Source organism: Otolemur garnettii, unplaced genomic scaffold (genome assembly GCF_000181295.1).
Source record: "Otolemur garnettii isolate 467f Iridium unplaced genomic scaffold, OtoGar3 scaffold00090, whole genome shotgun sequence".
NCBI lineage: Eukaryota > Metazoa > Chordata > Mammalia > Primates > Galagidae > Otolemur > Otolemur garnettii.
Window position 1 is genome coordinate 4,229,576 of NW_003852485.1, and position 26,959 is coordinate 4,256,534.

General features: G+C 35.2%; 1 protein-coding gene across 1 annotated transcript in view; it reads right to left on the reverse strand.

Annotated features, from left to right (window-relative positions):
- The window catches only part of SCN3A (sodium voltage-gated channel alpha subunit 3), an 82,591-nt gene that overhangs the window by 49,270 nt on the left and 6,362 nt on the right, over positions 1-26,959 (reverse strand). Inside the window, exons 3-10 of the mRNA XM_023516360.1 lie at positions 26,098-26,187; positions 21,630-21,758; positions 21,050-21,141; positions 19,781-20,053; positions 19,502-19,565; positions 14,172-14,313; positions 13,013-13,219; positions 5,457-5,747 (exon numbers count right to left, since the gene is read on the reverse strand). Coding sequence (XP_023372128.1) covers positions 5,457-5,747; positions 13,013-13,219; positions 14,172-14,313; positions 19,502-19,565; positions 19,781-20,053; positions 21,050-21,141; positions 21,630-21,758; positions 26,098-26,187 — 1,288 coding nt within the window. The remainder of the gene's footprint in view (positions 1-5,456; positions 5,748-13,012; positions 13,220-14,171; positions 14,314-19,501; positions 19,566-19,780; positions 20,054-21,049; positions 21,142-21,629; positions 21,759-26,097; positions 26,188-26,959) is intronic.

Consider the following 26,959-nt stretch of genomic DNA (forward strand, 5'->3'; position numbering starts at 1 on the left):
AAGACTCTTGCTTTTATGTAGAGGACACACATGTTTTGATATTTTTATTAAAGCAATTTTAAGTATAAAGAGTATTTTTCTGACTAAGAATCCTGCTATTTGCTATTTACTAGGTATACACAACCACTCCATTTAATTTTCACTTCCATATTGTTAGGTTGATGGAGTTACCCTAGTGCTAGAGTGGAGGGACCGGATGCAGGAGGGGACAAATAATTCTTTGGTGGGAGTGGTGCTTAAACAACTAGCACACGGCTTCCTCTTCTCAATGCTGTGCGCTGAAGGGCATGCAACCTGGACAACAAGTTTTGGCTCAAGTGAGAGGATTGGCTCAAATATAAAATATTTCTAGATAATATTTTACTTCTGGTTAATTGATTTTTAAAAAGTATTATTTTTCCATTCTCTTCTTTTGGATTCTGACAGGAAATGAGTTTATTCTTTCTCTGGAACTGTTTGTCTCTATCCACATGAGAAGGTCACGAAACTTACCTGTGATGTTGTCTTCTCAATTTGCTAACAGTTTTCCAAATGGCAACGAGTGAGTCACCTTATTCGTGAGAGTATATGTCATAGCAAACACAACACAGAAGATTCCTAAGCTGTCTCATAAATCACTATTCTTATTTAAAATTTAACATAAGCTTTAAAAAGCATGGCAGAGAACATGACTTCACCAAAGAAGATGATGTAGAAGAACGTTTCTTCTTCTAAATTCATGTTAATTACACTAAAGAGAACTAGGAGATTCAAAATTTTTTTTATTACAGACATTCCTATATAAATCCAGTAAACTGTTTTCTAGTACCTGAAAATGATCATATAGCTTAACGCTCTTACTATCGCATTCTGAATGGATTTTAAACTAGCAACAACAAATAATTATGTGCTTGTTCTAATCTTGAAGATGGTTTTAGAAACACACTCTTCTGTTTGTTTTGTTCCCTCGTCATTAATGGTTTAATTAATGGTTTAATTCCTCCCAGGGTCCTCTCCTTGGTCTCTCATTCCCTTCTCTACCTGTCTTCACAGCTAAGGGAATCTACATCGGTATGTATACATAGGCACACACATAGAGGCTAGTAGCAAACATTCCTGGACCTTCCCTTTCTTTCCTTCCTTCTTTTTTTTTTTTTTTTTTTTTGGAGACAGAGTCTCACTTGGTCACCCTTGGTACAGTGCTGTGGCGTCATAGCTGACAGCAACCTCAAACTCCTAGGCTCAAGCGATTCTCTTGCCTCAGCCTCCCAAGTTGCTGGGACTAGAGGCACCTGCCACAACACCTTGCTATTTTTCAGAGATGAGGGTTTTGCTCTTGCTCAGGCTGGTCTCAAACTCCTGAGCTCAGGCAGTCCACCTGCCTTAGCCTCCCAGAGTGCTGGGATTGCAGGTGTGAGCCTCTGTGCCTGGCTGGACCTCCCTTTCTCCTCCTAAGCTTTCGTGTAAAACCAAATCAAGTAACCTTAGTGGAAAAAAACCCCAGCAAAGGCAGGCTCTAGCAAATTTATTTTTGGTTCCTCTGCCTAATTAGGTCATGCTGATTTTCTTAGGGCCCATTTTTAGCTTTATTTTTATGGCTTTTCCCAGACTGCAAAGTACCAGAATAATCTTTGTTGCCCTCCGTCTCAGTGATACTCTGGCAAGATGTTACTCATTGAGAAGCACACTCCTCCTTTGATTTGGTTAGATGCTCCATGGCAGCTACTAGCCGTCCTGCTTGTCCAACCTGAGACTATGTCCATGTGACATTCAATTCTTGTAGCAGGTCTGTCTACTGAGTGCCGCACAGGTGACTGATTTCTCAGCAAAGTGACCAAAACATTAGACCATGTGAAGACATTAAATCACCCCTTCATCAATAAGGAATGCTAATACTTTTATTTCAGATTCAGTTTAAATTATAAATATTATATTCAGAACTAGCATTTTGAAACTTTAGTGTGTATGTGAATCACTCTGAGGGTTACAAATACATATTTTTATGTCCCACTTTTTGGAATTGGGATTCAGCGAGCAGGGGGTAGGACTCTGGAATCTGAATTTTCCACACTTGTTTCAGGAGGTTTTAACATAGGTGAACCAAGCCTACCGTCAGAGGGATCCATAGGCTTATTCAGTGTAATCACTTTAATATACCTATGTTCAGAAACTGTCTCGGGAAACTGAAAATCTGCCTACACAGTATTGGTTGATGGTAGATGGTAAGTGTGTACATCCATAATGTATTTGGTACATGCCTTTAATTTGCATATTTTTATGCCAGGGTATTTTCAAAGGCATTCCAGATCTTTGAGTTTATTTGAAATTTCTATTCACTCTTTGGAATGTATAATAATGGGTGTGAGCACAGCTTTCAAGGCAACAGAGACAGAAAAAGAAGATAACAAAAATAGTATTCAGAGAAAATAAACCAAAAATATCTCCCTAGAAGATGCAGCGGAGTGGAGGGAATACCCACAGCTGTGGCAACAGTTTCTCCAGGGAAAACCAGTTTTTATAATTTGAGGATTGAAAGGCATATTTCCTTGCTTCAGGCATGCTATATTTTTAATCTGGTTGCAGGAAGATAAATATAGGCTTTTTCTTAATTTTCAGTAACAAAAGAAAAAATAGAATAAATGGGGCCTGTAAGACACAATCCTGAATGTAGGGCTTGGATTCTGAGTGAGTTGGGAACAGTCAAGATGGGAGAAGGTGTGAGGAATTTAACGATGTTTTCGGAAAAATACATGAAGTGAGTATTTGTTAACAATACTTCTCATTTTACGTTTTCATTATACACCTTAAAGTACTTTTTTTTGGTACTATTAACTTGTATTATCTCCTTAAAATAAAATATTGTAATAAAACAAATAACGTAATAAACATAAAATAACATTTAAAAAATTTATGTTAGTAGAAAGCAGGCTTATAATCTATGCTCTTTGCTTTGACATTTTCGGAAGATGCATCTGTTCTGAACAGTATTCCCCATCTATCATGTGCTTCCTGTCCTCACCCCCTTCACTGATTCTTTCCCACCATGGAGAGGCTTCTGGCATATATCTGCTTGTGAGTTCCATTAATGTTCTCTGCCGGAGACAGGCAGATCGAATGCTTACAGGTTATTTCTTTTATCTTTGAAATTATTTATCCTCTATTTATCCACAAATACACAATGAACTACCTGACCCATGTATGCCCTGATTCTGTTTTAAGTATAAAACTCTGGCCACCATCTAACCTCTCTCTGCTTTTGCCTCTCTGTTGTTCATTCAACCCCAGCAACCCAGGCCCACCAGTCTCTCCTTGAGCTTTTCAGCCACGCCACCCTGTCAGGGCCTTGTGCTTTCTTTACCATCATCCTGGAATGCTGTTCTGTAAGACAGTCCCTTCCTTTGCCTCTAAATCTTTGCCAAAATGTCTAGTTCACAGAGAGACTATCCTAAACCACCCTAGTTAGAAGCTTACCTCCTGTTAGGGTTCCTCTTCCCTTTTTCCTACTTTATTTTTTTCTCCTACAGCTCTATCACCTTCTAACAGAGTCATAAGGTCTTTATGTTGTTTGCTGTCTACACTTCTGGCCTTCTAGCACAGTCTATAACTTATTTATTTGCTCATTGTCTGTCTCCTCCTTTAGGAAAAAGTTCCGTGAGTTAGTGAATTACATCTCTTTGGCTCATTGAGGTATTTTCAGCATGTAGAACAATTCCTGCTCTGCAGTAGGTGACCAGTAAATATTTATTACTGAATAAACCAGTCACATGTTTTCATCCAAGCACCATGATAAAATAACAAAGGAAATAATACTGTCATCAAATTCAAGTAAATATGTTCGTGTCATTATCACTGCTGTGCACATCCACCTGTGAGTAATTGAAACAACTCAAAGTTTTGTTCACTCATTTAGAATGCATTCACCCTTTTAAAACTGAAATTCATTGTCTCTTAAAAACATAAATTTTCTATATATTGCTTAGCCCCTCAAAACTCTATTAGACATTATTACCTTATTTTACAGAAACATTACAAAGTACAAGTGACTTTGCCAAGGTCACAGAACTAGTTTAGAGTTGAGATACACACGCAAACGTTTGTCATAGTGTCAAATATTCCAATCCTAATAACCCTTAATAGTTTTAAGAATGACAGAATATCAAGGGTGACAGGTTAAGTTTAAAAAAAAGCTTTAAGAAACTGAATTGCCAGATCTTCCAGTTAATCCCAAATGTGTTATCTTGACATAATATCATATTATATATTTGCATTATTCAAGATAGTTATTAAATCTCTTGATATTATCTTACATGGTTTTTAAACCATTTTATCTAAAATGGTTTTAATCTTATAACGCCTTGTGAGTTGATGTCTATTTTGTGCTAAAATAAGAATACTAGTTTTAAATCATTAATATATTTTCTTTACATATTTTTTATTTCCATACGAAATATAAATTATAAAATAAATAATTACTGATAAGATTCATTACTGAAAGATTCCCCTTCCTCCCAACTCAGAGCTAAATACTGTATCAAATTTTATGTTTATCACTTCTACTTTAAAAAATGTTTTTCTTTGTAAAAAGGGTATTATACCTTTTGTTTGATATATGATATTTTAATTTAAATTAAACAATAGAGTATCTCTCAAAGTATTTTTAGGATATAATGTTGACTCAGATTAATATGATTAGAAGACTTTTTAATTCATAGCACATAAAATTCTAATGGAACCAAATAGTGTTCAAAGCTCTAACTATGTTTATCAAAGATTTCATAATTAATTGTTTTTACATTCTGCAAATATAAAAAATATATCAACTTATTAAACCATAATATTTACTGAACAACAAAGAGTTGAAATTTATTTTTCCTCTTTTACTTGAAAATATGGCTGAAGAACCGGGTAGTTGGCAATAAACCAGAGCAAAACCAGAACACTTTCAGTGCTGTTCTCTTAAAGGGCATTTAGGTCCCAATTTCATGCTATTGTATCGTGGCATGACCCTAAACCAGAATAATGGAGACTCAACACAGTGTAGTACTCATATCAAAGGATGATGGCAAAATCCAAAGAGACATTTCTTTTCAAAATTTATACATAGGATATACTCACAGCCTCAGAAGATAAAGGCAGAAACCCATTTACCAGGAAGGTAAGTTTATCTGAGGTCTCAAAAGGAAAAACATAAACAAGAGATTCTGAACTGAAAAATCTGACAGTAGGTTGTATTAAAAGTGAAAAGAGAAGCATGGTCTCAAAATTGAAAATGTTTAAAGCTGAATACCTTAGATGAAAAGTTTTTAATGGTTTAATAGAAAATCTCTTTTAAAGATAGTTTATGATAGGAATTTACATAACTATACTAAAGGTAAGTCCCCGGTCCCCAACGAAAACAAAAAATAAAAAAACGGAACAAAAAAAAAAATGTAGCAGTTAAAAAGCAAAAACGACGACAGAGAAGCCAGAACATTTACCTGATGAGGAGAGCAGAATTTCTTGTCGCCACTCAGTCGGTTCCCATCCATGGAGAAAAGGAAGCTTCTCCTTCTGACGCTGTCTTCAGATTCAGATTTGGGAAACCTGTCTCCTTCTCCTTTGTGGGTTCCTTCCAGATGTTCCCTCTGTCTTCTTTTCTTCCTCCGGTTCCTCCACTCCTTAGCACTTTTGGAGCTTAACTTCGATGCTTCTGAAGAACTTTCCAAGAGTTCTCCTAACCCGCCCATTCCACTGAAATCTCTTGACGCAGCTGATGCTGCCGCAACTGCCTGTTGTAAAACAAAGCCACACACTATTTAGAACATGGAACTTTGAAACAGTGGACTATGGTACAAATGTCACCGTTTTGTCTTCTAATGCTTTCATTCTGTCTTATTGTAAGAGTTTACTTACCATGTTTCCCCCGAAAATAAGACCTACCCAATAAATAAGCCCTAGCAGGATTTCTATGCATTTGTTAAATATAAGCCCTACCCCCATAATAAGACCTAGTCATGGGTGTGGCTATGCAACATGTCTGCATAGCCATGCTATGCATTTTGGCAGGGAGAGGTAAGGAAAACTGGAATACCTTTTATCTGCCACAGCTCCTTTCTCTGAGCCATTTGCACACATGTGGTAACCGCAGTCACAGGCATCCTATTGTGCACGTGTGAACGGCTAGGGGAAAGGAGTTCACGCATCACTAGCACCAGCCCCACCAACAAGGACAGCTCCCCCTGTCAGGTTCCAGAAGAAGATGACTTAACTGTATTTGAATAAATGTAGATTGTTGTATTATACTTAATAAAAATAAGGTATCCCCTGAAAATAAGCCCTAGTGTATCTTCTTATATCAGACAGTGTCTTATTTTCAGGGGAATATGGTAATAATAATCACCCTTACACTTTAAATGGCATAAAGCAACATGCTGCCTGTGCATAACGTGAGGAAAGCCCAGCTTTGTGTATCTCCTGATTGGCTTCTTTTTCTTTTTAACTACCTTGAGGTTATCTTCTGTTCAGAGGACACTTGTTTTCTCAGAAGTATCTTCTATACTTTAAAAAGCAAAACTTCTCTTGGTGGTTGCTTTCTCTAACCAGTTTCATCAACAGGATTTTTCCTTCTTGGGCAACTGTGAACAGCACCATAGTATTTTTCTCCTCTAAATCAGGAACAAAAGGTTTTTTCTTTTCTTTTTTATGGCCTCAAGACATTTAAAGTGTTTATCATTTTACCGCTAAATGGAAGTGGTGGGGACTTTTGGGCTAGTTTATCCTGGTTTTTCATTTGAATTATATTTAGGATCATATCTCTGAGGTCATGTTATTTCCAGAGAATTTATTATAAAGCAGTTTAAGTTTAAAACATTTTAACGTTCAAAAACTATTTTTATTACTATAAATGATATCAGTGATTAAAATATCAATCAATAAATTCCTGAAATGATCATGCAAGGTGCTCTGAGAATGTCTTCCAACTTGTTCAACATTTCAGAACTAAGTAATTTAAAGGATTTGCAGTTTCTGAGCCTATTCACAAAACCCAGCCAACTTGAAGGTGTGCTGTACTTTCGTTTAAATGAATAGTATTTTTACACTGGAAATGATCTCATCATGATGTAGGAAGGATATGAAAGAACAATATGGTACATATCAAAGCTGAGTTTGCATTAGGTATATTCCTGTTTTTAGACATAACCACAGAAGTGGAAATAATTTATTATGAGCATCTTAATTAAGCATTTTACATATATCATTACTGAATACAAATAAACCTAATTTATCTACCATGTTGTTTATCTTCCACCTCAACTGTAAGGTAGATAAGAATTGGATCATTATTTATATGTGCAGTGCCTGGTATTTCTATTACCTGATATAAAAGGACTCAGTAAGTGACTGGTGAATAAAGGTGAGGCGGGTGGATTGCCTTGAGCTCACTGGTTCGAGACCAGCCTGAGCAAGAGTAAGGGTGGGCACCTGTAGTCTCAGCTACTTGGGAAGCTGAATTAAGAGAATGACTTGAGCAACTTGAGGTTGCTGTGAGCTACGATGCCTCCCTATGGCACTCTACCCAGGGTGACAAAGTGAGACTCTGTCTCAAAAAAAAAAAAAAAATTACTGTCAATTGTCTCGGACACAGCAGTAGAGGTAGGGGGAGGTCAAGACATGCTCAGACCTCATAAAAGACCATGTGTCAAAACAGTCTATACATGATAACAGCAACAAGAGGGCATAAAGATAAAATCCCTTAATGATGCTCTCATTAACACTTTGAGCTTTGTTTCTCCTTTTTTGAGATAAAACAAATCCTCCTCAGTTGCTTCTGTTTTTGAATCTCATATTAACTAACATTGTTTTGAAAGGTTTAAAAACTAAAGGTACTATGCTATGAATTCTCTAGGATGAAAATGACCTCAGGGAGAGCACCATGGTACTAGGTATAGAACTCCATTTACGTGTTGATCTACGCAACATGTAAAAGGTGACACCAATATTTGTTGATATCAAGCACTATATTCATTATGGAAATCCAAATATGAGACAACACTCAGCACTGAGATGAAACACTAATCAGAATTTATATATAAAAAATTTGCTATAATCATATGGCAAGATATTTTTTCTTGAATTCTTGATCAGTATCGCTTCTAATGTAATCCATGATGAGAGATGATAAATATTAAGGATCCTTTATAAGTGTGACTATATATTTTAAAAAGTGAATAAATGAAGCATTTATGTCTGTAGCAAGTTAAATACCATTACACAGTACATAGGAGGTGCATAATATAAGTCACTTGTTGAAAATATATTCTTTTTTTATCCAAATAAAATCCTTAATTCTCCTTTCCATGTCCTATGAATACACACAACACTCAGTGTTATTTATTGACCTTCCTGTCCCTAGAAACAGAGGAAGTGGTGGTCACATTTCCTTACCATAATTCTGAAACTTATGTTCATTTAAATCACTTCCGAACTTTGTTTTGCATAAGACATGATTTCCCTACCTATTCTGAATACCGTTCAGATAACTCAAAACCAAAACAGTTTTCTAAGGCAACAAAGGTAACCTCCGACACAACGCATTTTCTGTGTCACTCATCAACTTAAATCTGTCACTTGTTCCACTTCCAGTGATTTGCTGATTCCCTCCAAGGCAGATGTTTCCTGTCATCTCTCATGTTGTGTACCTGTTTATACCCAAGTCAGTGATGCTGCCAGCATCCTGCTTACTTAGGATAATAGTCTCACTTGCACAGTCAACTTGATACATTCCTCTTGTACAAATAACAAAGTTGTGCTTAATATTTATATAGAGAATAATGTTTTCTTATAAATTTTCTGTAGGATTCAAAATAGGCTATATAACTCACTATATGTGTATGTCCATAAAGATATAACCACATGACTCATCATTCATTTTCCACATAAAATCCAGTTAAAATCGCATTCAATTCTACAAGACATGAACTATAACTAACTGTTTCAGTTCTACCTCCTCATTATATTAGAGCTCTTAAATGCCACTATTCCTAATTTTGCCCTAATGCTTGCTCCTAAACTTTTTTCTATAGACCGATGCAGACTGCTATGGAATATGCTAAGCTAGGAACTGTTAAGCATTTGAAGATCACAAATTAAAACCTAAACACAATTCAGATGATCTGGCACAAAACTTATTTCTTTGTAGAGTTTGTCTTCTCCATGTCATTTTTTCCATGTCTGCACAATGACTAGCATTGGGAGGCCCCCTCACAGACATTAAATAAAAATGCTAGGTTTCATGAAGTCATTGGCCAGACAGTAACTGGGGAAGAGTCATAGGTGGTTAGCAAGACTTAGGCTTCACTGCAGTGTGGATGACCTTGGAAATGTTCTGTCTCTCTCCCTCTCTCAATCTGCCTCTAACTTTCTCTTCTGTTTCAACACTGCCTATTTACTGGTCATCATATCCTGTGTTGTCAATAAGTATCTAAAACAGATTTGGAACTGTGTTATCTCAATCAGTATTAAAATGCTTTATCTTGGATCAATTTAAATGTTGTGTGTATAACGCTAAAGCTGAGTCTGATCATGATGATTTGGTCACTGGAATCCAATAACTGACTATTAAGTAACAACTGTTTTGTTTTGTTTTAACTGATATAATCATGATATAGATAGTTATATTCCGTATATGCTTATTAGACAGCATACTTTGACTCCTAAGTTAGAAAAGATTATACTCTTTTAATTGGTGACATGTTTTACCTGAAAGTGGCTGCGTTTCATAACAAACTTAGTCCTGTTATCTGAGGAGCATTTTCAAGCACAATACTTTGTCTGCTTTTATAAATGATAATACAATAACTCAGCATTCTAAAATATAATTACATGTAGTGTATAAATAGTATTTCCTTTAAGATTTATTGAAAACTTTGAAATAAAAAAGGTTTTGCCCCAGACATAGCTATTTTATTTCATTATTTTACCAGTGTGTATTATTTGTAGTGGTAAGAAATAAAACTCCTGTAGAATGGAAATATAGTAGACCTTTCTGGCAAACATAAGGGAACATACACATATTTTACAAGATTTTTAAGTATTACTAAGTTTGTTTAGAGTTTTCCTTTATAAACTCAATAAAATATAACCATGTTGTTACTATTCTGTAGTCAGTGGTAAGATGAAAATAGCAAAGCCAGAATGTTCAGCAAATGCCAAGTCTATTGTTGAGCTCAATAAATAGCTAAGCAACTCATTGCTATTTATCCATATTCACCAAAAAAATGCCTCAAATAAAAGTAAAATCAATCAAAATTGGCCAAGAACCAATGTTATATGTTGTATACCTTTAAAGTAACTCAGAATTGTTAAAAACTCACATTTTGAACATAAAAATTCCAAGTATATATTGTCATTCAAACAATACTTCAAGTATTTGGAACCATTCATCTAAAAAAAATTGCAAAAAAGTATGTAAAAAATTATTTGGACTTTTGCTTCTGGCCAACATAGAGTAAAAGGGACCAGATTGCCTCTCTCCTGAAACAACCAATAAAACAGACAAAATACACATAACACTGATTTCGAAGAAATCAAATATCTAATCAGAATGTCACGATACAGTAGGAAAAGAGAAAAAAGGAAAGCAAGTCCCACGATTTTCTTAGCTTATGGCCTTGAATTTTCAGACTATGGTGTTCAAAGGGAGTATCTCTAGACACAGAGTGGAGGAGATGAAACTAAGAGGCCAGGGAAACCAGGGAGGCCGTAGTTGACAGGACAGAGTCCCATGGTGGAAACAGTGAACAGAGAGAAAACTCTGCAGGTCATCTAAGGACCCCTTTTGAGTATTGAGAAGAATATTTATCAGACTTGTATGTTAGGAAGCCACCTGAGGATTAGAGGGAACAGGACCCAACATGCATACTGTGCTAATATGTTGCCTGTTCCTAATGGCTACACCTGGAAGGGACTTCATTTTAAGTGGGAACTGGGGAGAGTATTTGGAAGGGTCTTCATTCAACATTGGGGAATAAGTTACCTTAAACTAAATGCTGCTCTGATCTTACTGAAAAAAATCTTAAAATATTGGAAGATAAAAAATAATCCACTGTGCCCCAAAATAAAGATCAATAATTTTTATAGGACTACAAAAATATCCAGTACCCTAAAATATAAAATTGACAATGTCTGGAATTCAACCGAAGATTGTCAGGAATATAAGAAAAACAGGAATAGATTACCTATAATAAAGAGAAAAATTAATCAAAATTGGCCAAGAACCAACACACATGGTAGAATCAGCAGACAAGGATCTAAACAGCTGTTATTACTGCATTGTGCATGTTCAAAATGTTAATTAGAGAGATGGGCAATGTATTAAAAAGAGGCAGGTCAAGCTAGTAGATATAAAAACCATAATGTCTAGGATGAAAATGTTACTGGATGAGATTAATGGAAGATTACAGATGCTACAGAAGACATGATAAACTTGAACCCACAGCAATAAAAACCATCCAGACTGAAATTCACGAACTGATTCTAAAAGTCATACGGAGCTAAAGAGGACCTAGAATAGCTAAAACAACTTTGAAAAACAGAACAAAATAAAGTTAATGAGCTACATGATCAGATTTCAAGTCTTGTAAACTACAATATTGGTGTAAAGAGACAGATAAATCAACTGAACAGAATAGAGGCCAGAAATGGACACACACACACACACACACACACACAGATAACTGATTTTTGACAAAGGTTTAAAGGAAATTTAGTGGAGAAAGAGTATTTTGTTTAACAAATGGTGCTGGAATAATTAGATACATACATAATCATACACACATCAAAGTGAATCTCATCACATTACTCATATTTTACACAAAAATGAACTTAAAACAGGTCACAGACCCAAATGTAAAACAAAAACTATACAACATTAGAAGACAATATAGGAGAAACAAAACTATACAACATTAGAAGACAATATAGGAGAAAATCTTTCTGGTGTTGGTTTGGCAAAAACTTCTCAGATGTAACACCAAAAGCATGATTTTTTTTTAAAAAGCCAAAAAAATAATAAATTTTACAAACTGTACTTCGTTAGAATTTAAAAAGTATTGCTTTTAAATCATATTATTAGGAAAACAAAAAGGTATGTCTCAGATGGGAGATAATATTTGTAAGGCATATATATGATAAAGAGCTCACACTTTGAATACAAATAAACCCCACTCAAGTTTCAAGAATAAAAAAAAAAAACTTAAAACATGGGCAAAAGATTTGAAATGTCACTTCATAAAAGAAGCCACTTAGAAATGAATGCTGAACTTTATTAGTAATTAGGAAAAATGAGAACTAAAGCAGCAGAGACATACTTCTTAGAATGACTACAGTTAAAATGGCTGACCATACAAATATTGACAAATATAGAGGAAATAAAATGCTATGAATTAGATTGTTATATGTCGTTCCAAGATCGTCACCTTTGAATTTATGGAGTTTTTTCCTCTTTTAATGCACTACTGTGCTTCCCTCTCTTCTTAATACATGAAGGCCCCATATTTCAGATACCACCCTGACATCCGGACATGGGCTTCCACAAATACCTTTTGTACTACAGAAATCTCAAAGAATGGCTCACCAAAGCTATAAAGCATTTTTGTTAACATTGGAGATCAATTAACTTTAGAATAAAATCTCAATGTCATAATTAAAAGTGAAACATGAACAGTTGGAAATGTCAGCTATATTTCTTTTTTAAATTAAACTAAAAATTAATTTTCCCCTTAGTTTCCATAAGATGATTGCCTAGTAAACCTTATTCCTGATGTGTTCTAGGCCCACCTGTTTTCTACCCAGCTGATTTCTTTATATATAATGTCTGAAAAGTTCTTTTTATCACAACTTCAGAAACAATTTTGAGTTTGAATAGCTTTCTCTTCTAATGACAATGCTTGAAGACAAAATGAAAAGCCAATTCCAATTTGACCTCAATGGTAGAACAATATTGCTACCCAGAAACAAGAAATAATAATAAGCCTTTGTTATCAACACCCAGTACCTGAGCTTCTTCCTGTTGCTTTTTGAGCTGTTCAAGCATCTGCTGAAATTCAGCCTCTTTCTGTTCTGCCTCTTCCAAGGTGGCCTGGTTCTGCTCCTCATAGGCCATGGCCACCACAGCCAGGATTAGATTCACCAAATAAAAAGAACCCAAGAAAATAACCAGGACAAAAAATATCATGTACGTTTTTCCAGCAGCACGTAACGTCTAGGGAACAAAAAGGAATAATTCCGTGAATATTTTAGAATAATGGTCTGACCTGATTACCAAAGTTAGTCAGGAAACTGATGCTACTTTTTTTTTTTTTTTTTTTTGCGACAAAGTCGCCCTCAGTAGAATGCCATGGTGTCATAGCCCACAGCAACCTCAAACTCTTGGGTTTAAGAGATTTTCTTGCTTCAGTCTCCCAAGTAGCTGGGACTACAGGCACCAGCCACAATGCCCGGCTATTTTTTTGTTGCAGTTATCATTGTTGTTTAGCTGGCCTGGGCTGGGTTTAAACTCACCGGTCTTGGTGTATGTGGCTGGTGCCATAACCACTGTGCTACGGGTACTGAGCTGAAACTGATGCTTTTTAATATCTAATTTATTTCTATCGAGATATTTTTGGTGTTAAAATGTTCAATATACAAAAACAATAAAATTATTTAAAGCTTGACTACAGTGTTATTTGATATAAACATGTTTCAAATAGTATATATTAGATATATATTTGAGCCTCACTAAAATATTTTTATCAAGGTGCATAATGTCAGGCAAAATTACAAGTGAGAGCACCATATCTTTCTTTGCTTCCTGCCCATGGAGTTCCACTTACATGGTAGTCCGTTCTCCATGCCATCTGGAGATATCTTTCTCTCTCTCTCTTCTAGACTCAATTAATTATAGCTTTAGTTTGAAACTTGTATATAATTGATTTCAAAAATCTTTTAACACGTTGTTTTTATCTTCACAACTGGATTATAATTCCTCAAAGTTGTGAACGTTCTTTGCATCCCCTATAGCCTCTAGCAGAATGCCTTTCATGAAACAAACTTCTCTCTCGTCTATCAATTAGGATTCTAGCTACTCTGTCCTGCAGAGTGTTGTAAGTATCCGCACTTGTCATTTCATATGTGATCATAAAAATAAATCCTGAGCACACTAATTTGGATCTTACCAACTGGTAAAGATTTTCCCAATAGTCTTGAGTCATGAGTCGAAATAGAGACAAGAAAGCCCAGCTAAAGGTGTCAAAGCTTGTGTAGCCATAGTTGGGGTTTCGACCAGCCTTCACACAGATGTACCCTTCTGGACACTGGCTGTGGGACAGAGGATGGAGGTCGTGTTAGCATAGAAACTAGAGCAACTGGATTTTTAGGAATTTTCAAAACCAAGAGCTGCTGCGGTAAGTTATCTTTTTTCATTTCTAGAATATTGTAGGTTATTGTTAGTGAAACTTATCAGATTAAATGTATTAGGAAAACCAATAGAAAACGTAGGTGCAAAGGAGTCAGAATAACAGACATTTAGAAGGGCAGAGAGCTCGAAGTCACATACTCTTGGCCATGGCACCATCAATATTCTACCCTTTACAAAGCAGTGAGGATCGATAATTAAAAATGAGAAGCCAGAAAACAGTCAAAGGTGTTGTGTAGAATGTAATAAAATGAAATTTATATTTTAGAACAATCTGAGATTTACAGAAAAATTGTGAAGATAATACAGACTTCACATATATCCCATGTCCAATTTCTAATATTGGTATATTATTATTAACTGAACCCCATACTTCATTCAGAGTTCTTTAGTTTTTTCCACTGTTCTCTTTCTGTTCCAGGATACCATACAGGGTACACATCACATTTAGTAGTTAGGTCTCTTTCGGCTCCTCTTACTTGTGCAATTTCTCAGACTTTCCTTATTTTTGATGATCTCAACGGTTTTGAGGAGCACTAGTCAGGTCTTTTGCAGAATGCCTTTCAAATGGAATTGGCCAAATGTTTTTCCTTATGATTATATTGGGTTTAGGAATTTGGGGGGGAAGACTACAGAAGTCAGTATTATTATTATCACATCATGCCAAGCACATATACTTATCACTATGACTTATCACTCCTGAAGTTTACTCTTCTCACCTGCCTTCAGGTAGTGTTTGTTAGGCCTCTCCATTGTAAATTTACCCTTTTGCTTCCCTTTCCATAATAAAGTCATTGTGTGCAGCCCCCACTTAAGGAAGAGGCAGTTGTGATCTGCTTAAGGGCAGAGTATGTACAAAAATTATTTGAAGTTCTTTTTCTTTTTTTTTAAGAGATAGAGTCTCATTTTATGGCCCTTAGTAAAGTGCTGTGGCGACACAGCTCACAGCAACCTCAACTCTTGGGCTTAGGCGATTCTCTTGTCTCAGCCTCCTGAGTAGCTGGAGGTGCCCACCACAATGCCTGGTTATTTTTTGTTGCGGTTTGGCCAGGGCCAAGTTCGAACCCACCACCCTCGGTATATGGGGCTGGTGCCCCACCCACTGACAGGTACAGCCCTATTTAAATGGGATGTTTCCATTCTCCCTATTTTATTTACTTATTCATTTACTTATTTATTTACTTATTCTATTTACTTTTGTTTATTTATTTATATCAGAATGGTTATTAATTTTATACTTCGAATTATAATCCAATGACATTTTCTTTGTTTTCTTGCTCAAATTGTTGCATCTTTTGCCATTGGAAGTTTTCTGGTTGACACCTGTATCCGTTTTATATACTCCATGGTTGTGTGCATTTTAAAAAATTTTTTGTGTTTCTTTTTTTAGCACTTTCTTTCTTTGGGGCATTATAAGAGGCTCCAGGTTCATCTTTAATATCTTCTACCCCAATCCTGGAATCAACTATTTCTCCAAGGAGTCCAGGTTCCTTTTATTGGAGAATGATATAGAAACCAAGCCCGAGGCACTAGCCATGTCTGTTGCTCCTGGGGGTGTGATTGTTTCTAGACCCTCTTAGTAGAAAGAACACGTGAGAAATATGTGTGTAAACTTAATTATTCAATATCAATATACATGAATAGCATTTTCAAGACTGTTGTTAATCTGTACTATCATGGGGAACAACTTGATCAACTAGCTCACTGTTCTTATTGCTTGTAGTCTTATAGACTCATTTCCAACATTACTTAGGTTAGCATGTTATTACCCCACCTCCTTGGCTGAAGTCGTTTTGTACATTTGTAACGTATTTAGATATTCTTGAAATAGTCTATATTTTACCCTGGAATCCCAAAACTTCACAAAAGATATTTTAAAAATCTGTGTACATTACCTCTTTTTACTATAAAGTTCTATAACTTTTAAAAACAACTTAATGTTTCATAATCACCATTATAGAATCCTATAGCATAGGTTCTACAGCCTAAAAAATCCCCTATGCTTTACCTTGTCAACCCCTCACACTGAACTCCTATCTACACAGATGTTATCATCTCCATTAGTTTTTTCCCAGAATATCATGTAATTGGAATTATACAGTATGCAGCCTTTCGAAGTTATTTTTTTCACTTAGAAACAAGCATTTAAGATTCATTTCTTTTTATCATTGAATCATATTTCATCATATGGGTAGACCACAGTTTACTTATCCATTCACCTATTGAAGGACATCTTGGTTGCTTCCAGTTTCTGGTGGTTATGAATATTCACATGCCAGTATTTGTGCTGACTTAAGTTTCCAAGGAGTTACGTTTTCAAATTAGTTAGTGAAATACCTAGTAGTCTAATTGTTGGATCATATGATAAGACTAGGTTTATTTTGTAAGAAAGTGCTAAACTCTCTTCCAAAGTGGCTACAGCATCTTGCACTTTCTCTAGCAATGAAGAAGAGTGCCTGCTGTTCCATATCCCCACCAGAAGTTGGCGCTGCCTGTTTTTCTGGATTTAGTCATTCTAATAAATGTATAGCGGTGACTCATCATTTTAATTTGCAGTTCCCTAAGGACAGACGATGTTGAGCATCTTTTTATGTCCTTATTAGCTACTGTGCTATATACTCTTTGAGGTATCTGTTCGTATTCTTTTGCCAGTTTTAAATTGGATCATTTGTTATCCTAGTGTTGCATTTTATTATTTTTTCTTATTAAATCATAACTGAGTACATCAATGCATTTATGTGGTATAACGTGCTGATTTAATATACAATTTGGAGTGTTTACATCAAGCTGGTTAACATAACGTTCACCTCACTTACTTATTTACTGTGTTAAGACATTTATACTCTACTCATAGTAGATTTGTTGTTGCATTTTAAAAGCCCAGTCTGTGGATTGCTTTTCATTCTTTTCAGAGTGTTTTTGTAGAGCAGAGGTTTATAATTTAATAAAATCCAACTTATTATTTTTTTCCCTGGTATAGTCAATTGGTTTTGTCTTAAAATCTCCTCACCAAACTCAAAGTTATATAGATTTTATCATATGTTTTCTTAAAGAAGTTTTGTTTTGACATTTAGGTGTATGATCTATTTTGAGTTAATTATTGTATAAGGTATAAGATATGGATCTAGGTTCTTTTACTTGCATATGAATCACCAATTGTTCCAGCACAATTTGCTGAAAGACTTTTATTTCATCATTAAATTGCATTTGCTTCTTTGTCAAAAATTAGTTGATTATATTTAAGAGTCTATTTTTGGGTTCTTGGTTCTGTTTCATTGATCTACATAATAGTTCTTTCACCAGTACCGTGCTGTCTTGATTACTATACTACTGTAATAAGTCTTGAATTTGGGTAGAATTGTACTTGACATTCAACATTAGAAGGCTATTAATTTTTCCATGTAAATTACTTGACCCATGGGAGGTTCTCATTAAAGGTAAATGATTATTAGACTTCAATAGGAATAAAGTATGCATTGTAACTAAATTTATCAAAAATTTATTTGGACTTTCATGGTAGCTGTAATAATACAAATAATAGTTAACTTGCAATAAATTCTTATGATTGAGTATGTATTAGCAAAAATGCTTTATGAGTATTAATAATTAATCATCACAATGCTAGGAGACAGATAATATTACTTCCATCCCTTTTTACACATGAGTAAACTCAGGTATAGAGATACTTTTCCAAGGTCAGACTTTACAAATGGTAGAATTCGGATTTGAACCCAGTTATACATGAATTCTAGAACCTATGCTCTTACCCACTACACTCATGTAAGAAAAGGGGAAAACTCCTAGGAAATAATTTCCCTATAGTTCTATCTATATGGCTAGTATGCACTTTCATTAACACTCTTAGGTTTTTATGGCCACACCAGTTTCTTATGTTCTGGTATGATTTAAAATACAATTAAGCTCTATGGCCTAAGATTCACTTACAATTGCTTACCTTTGGCTTTTAAAATATTTTCTGTCTGCCTTGATTTAAAATTCACTTAAACACAGTTATAAGAGGGACACCGAGGGTGGCAGGTTTGAGTCTAGCCTGGGCCTGATAAACAACAATGACAACTGCAACCAAAAAATAGCCAACCTTGTGGTGGGCGATTATAGTCTTAGCTACTCAGGAGGCTGAGGCAAGAGAATCGCTTGAGCAGAAAGTTTGAGGTTGCTGTGAGCTGTAATGCCACAGCCTTCTACTGAAGGCAACATAGTGAGACTCTGCCTCAAAAAACAAAACAAAGCAAAACCAAAAACAAAAAAAAGAAAAAGAAAAAAAGAGGGACTTTACCTAAAAAATGCAATCAGTATAATCTATTTCTTTGGACCCTTAATGAACCCCAGACAATTAAAAAAAAAAAAAGAAAGAAAGAAAGAAAAGAAAAGAAAAAAATTCTTCAGTGGAAGATAGCAAAAAAAAAAAAATTAACTTAAAATAATCTTGGGAAAACACATTTGGGGTGAGAGACTAGTAGAATTAATAAGATATTACAACCCTTATTGTAGAATGTGACTGAAAAGAACTTACAGGTATGCAGACTCAGATTTAGCCATGCCTTTGGCATACATGTACCCTTGGCTTCTTTGTAAATGGCATTCATGCTATTTCAAGCATATCCAAATCTTTCAAAGCAGTTTCCCAGGTGGGCTGGATCCCTTAAAACCATGTTATATTCTGGATCTTTTTCAGTCATAACAAAAATCATCTCATCAATATATGCCCACACCAATAAAAATGAGTCTACTTTGTGTTCTTTTCCTATATTTTCTAAAGATCTCAGATGGTTTTACAAAAAAGAGAGATAATGGACCTTTCCACATTGAGCAATAAATTAAGTACATCCTAACTGTGAAATTCTAGGGAAAGATCTTCACAAAGGGATATTTTTGTTTGTTTGGTTTTTGTTTTCTTTACAAAGCAATAGTTTTAATGACTGCAGCCTTAGGACCAACGGCAATCCAGTAAGTCAGAGGAAGCCCTTCCCAGGGAGGCAGCATCACTCTCCATATACATGTGTACTTGTTTTCTTGCCTACTTTTTTTGCATAGAGTTCTACATCTTAAAAAATTATTTGAGTTCCTTACCCTGCATCTGAGCCATTTCCACAGAGTAAAGGGTCATTTTGTCCTTCCAAAACATAAAAGTGACCTGTTAAGGCAAAGAACAAATCATTTTATTTCATATTACATCTGTTCACCTTAGGGCTAAATCAGAGTTCAACTATCTCAGTTATTTCCAAAGTGGACATCAATAAAGCACATTTACAAAGGTGGTTTCACACCCACCATCAACTATTATAGTTGAAAACTCAGTTCAACAACACAACACCACTAAGGTTAATGTAATGTGGCAATCGTTCTTACTCTCATCTCCAATGTAATCCTTCCAGTTAAATGTTCTCAATGTTATATTGACAAATGTCCCATTTGAATCCGTTGTGCCATTAAAGTAGGAAGTGGTGTTGGTTTCAAAAGCAGAATCGTTTGGGGGCCATTGTAAACATTTATTCCTCAGGTTGCCCATAAACAGCTGCAGCCCAATCAGCGCAAACACGCTCAGACAGAACACAGTCAGGATCATGACGTCAGAGAGCTTCTTCACCGACTGGATCAGGGCCCCCACAATGGTCTTTAAACCTGAATGGAAAGAACTACAGGTCAACTAAGGAAGAGTGTCAGAGACCACGGTTATTTTTCTTAATAGTAACACACATTCTCTTTCCTCTACAAACAATTCTTTGGCTGGTTAGACACCAAAGCTGCATGAATAGCCTGATGGTTTGGAAAGCAAAAGCAGAGAAGACTTTATGATTGAATAATGTGCTTTCTGGAAGTTCAATATGAAAGTTTAAACAAGGAGGCAGGAAGTTTTTGTTTGTGTGGTTTCATGTGCTGAATGACTATGTACAGACAAACTCGCAGTTATTTTTTACTTCGGATTTTATGTTTCATGAGGCTTCATCCATTCTTTATACTAGCCTTCAACTAGCAGTAATTTACAGGAGAAAACAAGTTTAAGGTAATAAAAATCCCATGCCATATGCATGCTATTCAATGACGATCTTTTCTCCTTTTTTAAATATGTATATATAAAAGGAGATCTATTTTTTGAAATAGATCCACAGTGAATGGTAAAGTCCAAATCAGTTAGTAAAGCCATGGTAGCAAAAGGAAAAAAAAAAAAACAACGAAACAAGGAGAGAGAGCACAATTAGTATTTTTAATAGGTGCCTCATGCAATCTCCCGTTAAACTCAAAGGCTGACTTTATAAATAAGCATGTAATTTCTCAAATTTCAGAAACTGAACTGACATAGAAAATCATTTGGTGTTCTTGAAATGTAATGAACAAGAATAAAAAGCAACGTGGCTAATTCCGTAAGTGATTATACATTGATTTCAAATTCAATAATTAAAGTCAACCTCGGTGTTTAACCTAGCTCTCACCTGGAATGACTGAAATTGTTTTCAATGCTCGGAGAACTCTGAATGTTCTCAACGCTGAGACATTGCCCAGGTCCACAAACTCTGTCACATATCTGTAATAGGGGAGTTCACACACAAACACAATGACAGAACACAAGAACAGTTGGAGATATAAGGGGCCTACCACCTTGCACCAGTTTCTTCTTACCTGGAATTACAGAAATAGTTTTCAGAGCTCGCAAGACTCTGAAAGTTCGAAGGGCTGAAACATTGCCTAGGCTTACAAATTCTGTTACATACCTGCAGAATTAAATCAGAGTTACTGATAGTTTTGGCAAAGTTTATACTAAATAAGGAATTAATGCTGGATATGGCACATAGAGCCCCTTCAGTTTAACAAAGGAAATTGATATCGACCTTGGGGTGCCATATGCTGAAAATTGCTTTTAAGAAACCAACTTTTGTTGCATTCTTACAATGCAAATCTCACTAATATGAAAACACTAGTTTGCAAAACTCATCAAATTACAGTTGTTGCTGTTACATTGTAGTCAATGAATAGGTATGACGAGAAAGACTATATGAATGGAAGTAATCTCATTGATTGTTTATTTACCAGATACATTTACCTTGCAATATGCATTCTAATACGTATTCTAAAAATATATGATGCATATAGTTAATAGGACTAACCAGAAAGCTTTACATTTAAAATATGTCATAACAACCTGGTTTATACTGTGACTATTTTCATTCTTTGAGCCTATCAAATTTTGAAAATTACTCACGCCATCACAATGACACTGAAATCCAGCCAGTTCCATGGGTCACGAAGGAATGTAAAATCTTCTAAGCAAAACCCTCTTGCCAAGATTTTTATAAGTGACTCAAAGGTATAGATTCCCGTGAATGTGTACCTGGGAAAAGCATCCAAGCCCAAATTAACAATTTCATTTGTACTGTTAAAGCAGGATGTTTTCAAGCATAGCAAATCCTATACGATGTGGTTTTTCAATCCACTAAAATCTTTGTTCCTTACTTCTGCCTGCCAAAGAAATTAGTCCTTTAATGAATCTTATAGCCTGAGTAAAAGGTTAAACTGAAGAGAACATATATTCTCTAGGAATCTGCTTCTTTTTAACTATTTAAAGGCTAGAATAATAGTTTCATTTATTTCTGGATAATCATCAAACTTGACCCTCTGGACTGGCAGTGTCCCGTAGAAATACAATCCAAGACACAAGTGTAATATTCAAATTTCTGATAGTACATAAAAAATAAGGAGCAAGCAAGTATAATTTTACATTATATTTTATTTAAACGATATATCCAAAACACGCTAATTTCAACAATTAGCCACAAAGCCAGCTCTCCAAATTTCAAGTGTCTGTAGCTAGATGTGGCTAGTACCTTCTTCAATGGACCATACAACTTTAGAGGCAAAACAACTTGGATTCACTTATTTAAATAATAAAATATTGTATTCAAGTTTCTTAAGTATTAGATTCATTTTAAGGCTATTTTACTTGCCTAATACAGGAAATATATTTTTCTTTTTTGATCCATAGGAGTGAGGCACAAAGTTACAAACTGCTTCACTGTTTCTGTCTCTTTCTCTTCCCTCATCCCTCTGTCTCTGTATCGCTCTCTATACACAGGTGGTGCCAATGCACATTTTAGGAAAGAAAAAAACCATATTAACATTGAAATACTCAATATACACTGATCAAAGGAGATGTGTTCAAGTCCCGCTGAGCACCTCTTGTAATTATAGAACTCAGGCATGACTTGAGTAATACAAATTGAATACAGTTTTTTCCTTTCTTAAAATAAAGATACTTTGGGGGACACCTCCTGTATAAGCGTGTGTGTGTAATGTATAGATATGTGTATGAATCAATAAAATCACAAGAAACACTTCGATTCACTAATATTTTATGCATATTTGCACAATTGCCAAAATTCAAGGATAAACAAAATTCTTAAGCCTAACCTGGGATCAGCGACTGTCTCTATGCAATTGTGCCCAGTTATTTAAACTCGGATCACATTTACATTGGAAGCTCCACAATGGCGGAAGACTTCTCTGTGTGCTGTTCCATGTGGTGCGTTTCTAGCCTCCAGTCTCTCGCTCTCTCTTTTTTTTTTTTTGGTGAGTGTTGACAATGTAAGTTATTTTGGTTTCTGTTTCTTCCAAAGTTTAGTACTTGTTTTTCAACACTGTGTTCTCTAAAAGTGTAATTTAAGTTTATTTTTCAGAGCACTCACTCAAGCCCCAAAGATTTGATTTAGTCTTATTACGTTACTCCTACATAGTACAGCCTGCCCGTGTTTTCTCTGTGAAAAATGTTTGGATTGCTATTCTTAAAGTGTTTTCTTTTTTTTTTTTTTTTTTTTGGCTGGGGCTGGGTTTTGAACTCACCACCTCCAGCATATGGGGCAGGCACCCTACTCCTTTGAGCCACAGGCACCACCCTCTTGAAGTGTTTTCTATAGAAATTTCTCTCATATGAGGGAACAAGGAAATCAAGGAAAATGTATACAGAGATCGTCACATCGACTTTTCCTAAGCACATTTCCCTCTTCTCTCCTCCCAGAAATGCAATAATTTCACGAGTAGTAAATACAACTGCCATTTTCACTTGTTATGAAATAGAAGATTCTTAGGAAGAGATATATTTAACAACACCATGCTGATGTTTATGTTTAATTTTTATCTTTTTGTAATATGTATGATCACCATGGCATTCCTCTTCAGAGAGATAGCAGGTAACAGAACATACATGTTGTATTTATCGTATTAATGCTTAGTGTCCGGTGGTTTGTGCTGGGGCAAATCTATTATCTATGTCTAGAGTTACCAGGAGTAATATTACTTCTGTTCTTGTTTTTGGAAGGTAAGAAAATATATGGGAACATTCAGAATGTATGGTAAGTACTGACAGCTGCCCACAGAAGAGAGTCCTAGAACTTGACATCAGAGACAGAGGTCCACAGAGAGGTACTCAAATGTGCTTGCTAGCAACCAGATTGGACAGGGAAGTCGGAATGAGGGGACCTTGGTGTTCGTCGGCTTTGCTTCCATTAGTCTCTGAGTCATGCTGTCCATTCTGTAGAGGTCAAGGGTTTTTGCTCCTGTAACTTTGATGTCGACAGAAGTATCTTGCCTTACACAATGCTCCTCCCACTACATCATCTGGTCCCCAGGCCAATGCTGTGTATGCCACATCCTTGTACTGTTTCTGACATCAATGGCTTGTCTTTTCATCTCAGAAGTGAATTCTCTTCTCTTCTCATTGAACTCTGTTTTTAATTTTTTTTTTTTTTGCCAGTAACCACTACTACACTATTTTGCTCCTTTTCCTGCTATCTTGCTTTCATGTTACTAAACATATTTGATCATGAAACCTGTGCAAAGTTTTCCACCTGGAAGATGGAAGATAAACGCTTTTGCAAAGGTAAGAGTGTTTCATAACATGTATAATCATCTACCAGTTGGTTACCTTCTTTTAAAAAAGAAGCCTATGTATTCATTCATCTTCTTTACCTATCTTTCAATAACATTATACAAATAAATAAAACTGATACACATTTAAAAGCTTCCATAATTTCTGCTAGAAAGAGCAGCTACAGAATCGTTTTATAGAGGTATGTCCATTTTGTTAAGTTCAAAATCATACATAAGAGAGTTCTATTAAATGGCCTGCCCCAACGCAAGAACTGGGTTCTCCGCTACAATGTCCAGGACCCAGTCTCCAATTGCTAGTTAATTTTTTCTAATATATAAAAAATGTTAAATCACTAATGGTTTAGAATGGTACAGTAAATCGATATAGAAATCTATAAAAACAAGTAAAAAAGTGGCAATATTTGTTATACTATCTTATCTCCTATTTTACGTTTTTTAAAAAAAGTAACAATGAAAAGAGCATATCAATTTTCATTACTTAACCGAATACCTAATCCTTGCATTATACTCTCAATAAATAGTCTATACATTAAACACTTTCTTTTATTGAAAAGCATGTTTCTTTGACACAAATATCCTCTGATGTGACTGACAAATAAGAAAGTAATATCCTGATGTGGAAATCACATTAGCTTATGCACAATTTTTCCCTGCATGTTGATGTTCTGAAACAATGAGGGGTGTTCTTCCCTCACACTTAAATAGAAAATTCTTTGCAATGAAAAGAAAAACACCTTAATACTAATGCAGAAAGTCATCGAAGTGTGTGCTTTCAGTGCAGCTAGGGACTAAGCGTCCTGAATGACTGTGCTTTGCTCTTTCCCCCTATGTGAAAATAGGGAATGAAGCATTTTATTTTGGTGATGTCATCCAATTGCTCATGGTCTTCATCTCAAGGGACAAAGGATGAAGCCCAGGATCTGAGACGTTAAAGGATGCTGTGATTTTAGATGCAACTGTCAGAAAAGACTCAACTGGGCATCTTTTTATTTGAATTGCTGTAAGTTTTGTAAGTTTTGAGTGGTCTGCCCCTAGTTCTGCTTTTCCCTTAACTCCTGTGATTTTTTTCAGCTCAGTTTTGCAAAGACATTTCATTCCTTTTACAGAACACATCTAAAGTGTCTTAGCACACAGGTTGTATCTAAACAAGCTACACACTAAATAAATATGACTTAGACATCCAAAATACCTGAGTTACTTAACATAACTACTTAAATGCATTTTTCCTAAATACAATAGCATGTAACCAAAATATCTATTCATGTAATACTAAAACCTCAATCTATTTAACTAGATTATCACAATAATAGCAATGGATTAGCATAAAATAATTTTATTCATCAAATTACTTTATCACCATATTTTAAAATTCTTTTTCCTATCAGATAAAACCCAGTTTGTGAAGTCATTGCATTTTACTTCACATGCTTAACTATGATTGAGACATAACTTCAGGATCCATGATTATATCTGATTATCAGCAAGTGTATAGTAATTTACAACCTCTCTTAAATAGACACACCATGAATTTGTTTGAAAAATACTTACCTCATAGACGAAAAATTCCCCCAAGGGACTCCCTGTATCTTCTTTCATATTATGAAAATTAGAAGGAAAACTCCCCCAAAGAACTTCCCTAATCTTCTTTTGTGTTATAGAAATAACTTTTTCTTAGAAACGTTTAGCCTGACTTCCAAAAGTGGAAACCGTAAGTCAGACCAAACCCCAGGAGGTTGCTAGAGAACTTGAGTGTGCATTTCCGATTCCAAGAAGTTATTCCTACTTACTCTACATTCTTTGTCCAGTCTGGAGGGTTACTCAAGGTCATAAATACACAGTTGGTCAAAATAGTGCACATGATAAGCATGCTGAATAAAGTAGATTATAGTTAAGGAAAAAATGTTAGTATGTTACCATAGCAATTTACATATGATCCAATATACAAAAAAAAGAAAAAAAAAACCCAACACAAGTTAACTGTAAAATTAATCTTATTTGTTTTACAACAATAGTAAAAATAATAAGAAACTTCAAAGGCTGCTACATCATCTTTGTTCAGTTTCTTAATTTTACCTCATATGCTAACAGAACTGAATTTAATAGAAAGCAATCCTTATGAGAAACAAGTAGGAATTGTTTTACATTCTAATCAGTTGTATAAAATTGCATTCTAAGGTCAACTCACCATTCTTTAGTAGGTTTATAGGATGAGGGGTGAGCAAGATTATATTTCAAATATAATTTAAAATTTCTGCTGACTTACAAAAGGTTAGTGGATACAGTATAAAAAGCCTGAGGATGTATAGCCTGGTAAATTCAAAGATTACGTGGATTGAGAATTCTATTGTAAATACTCTAGCATCTTTATAGGGATGTAATTAGTTCTATTATAGTTTACTACACAGAAGGGAGATGATACATAATAAAGGTAGATATGCTGATAAAGCACATTATTTTTAATTTTTACTAGACTGCAGGAGAACCCAGTAAAGCATTTAGCTATCTTCCTGTATCTAGTCCATATCATACCTAAACAGAAGGTTAGCGGGTACCTTAAAAGTTAATGTACAATGATAACAAAAAAGTACATATAAAAGGACAGAATAGGTATTGAGTTCCAGAAAATTCTCAAGTAATGAGAAACTAGAA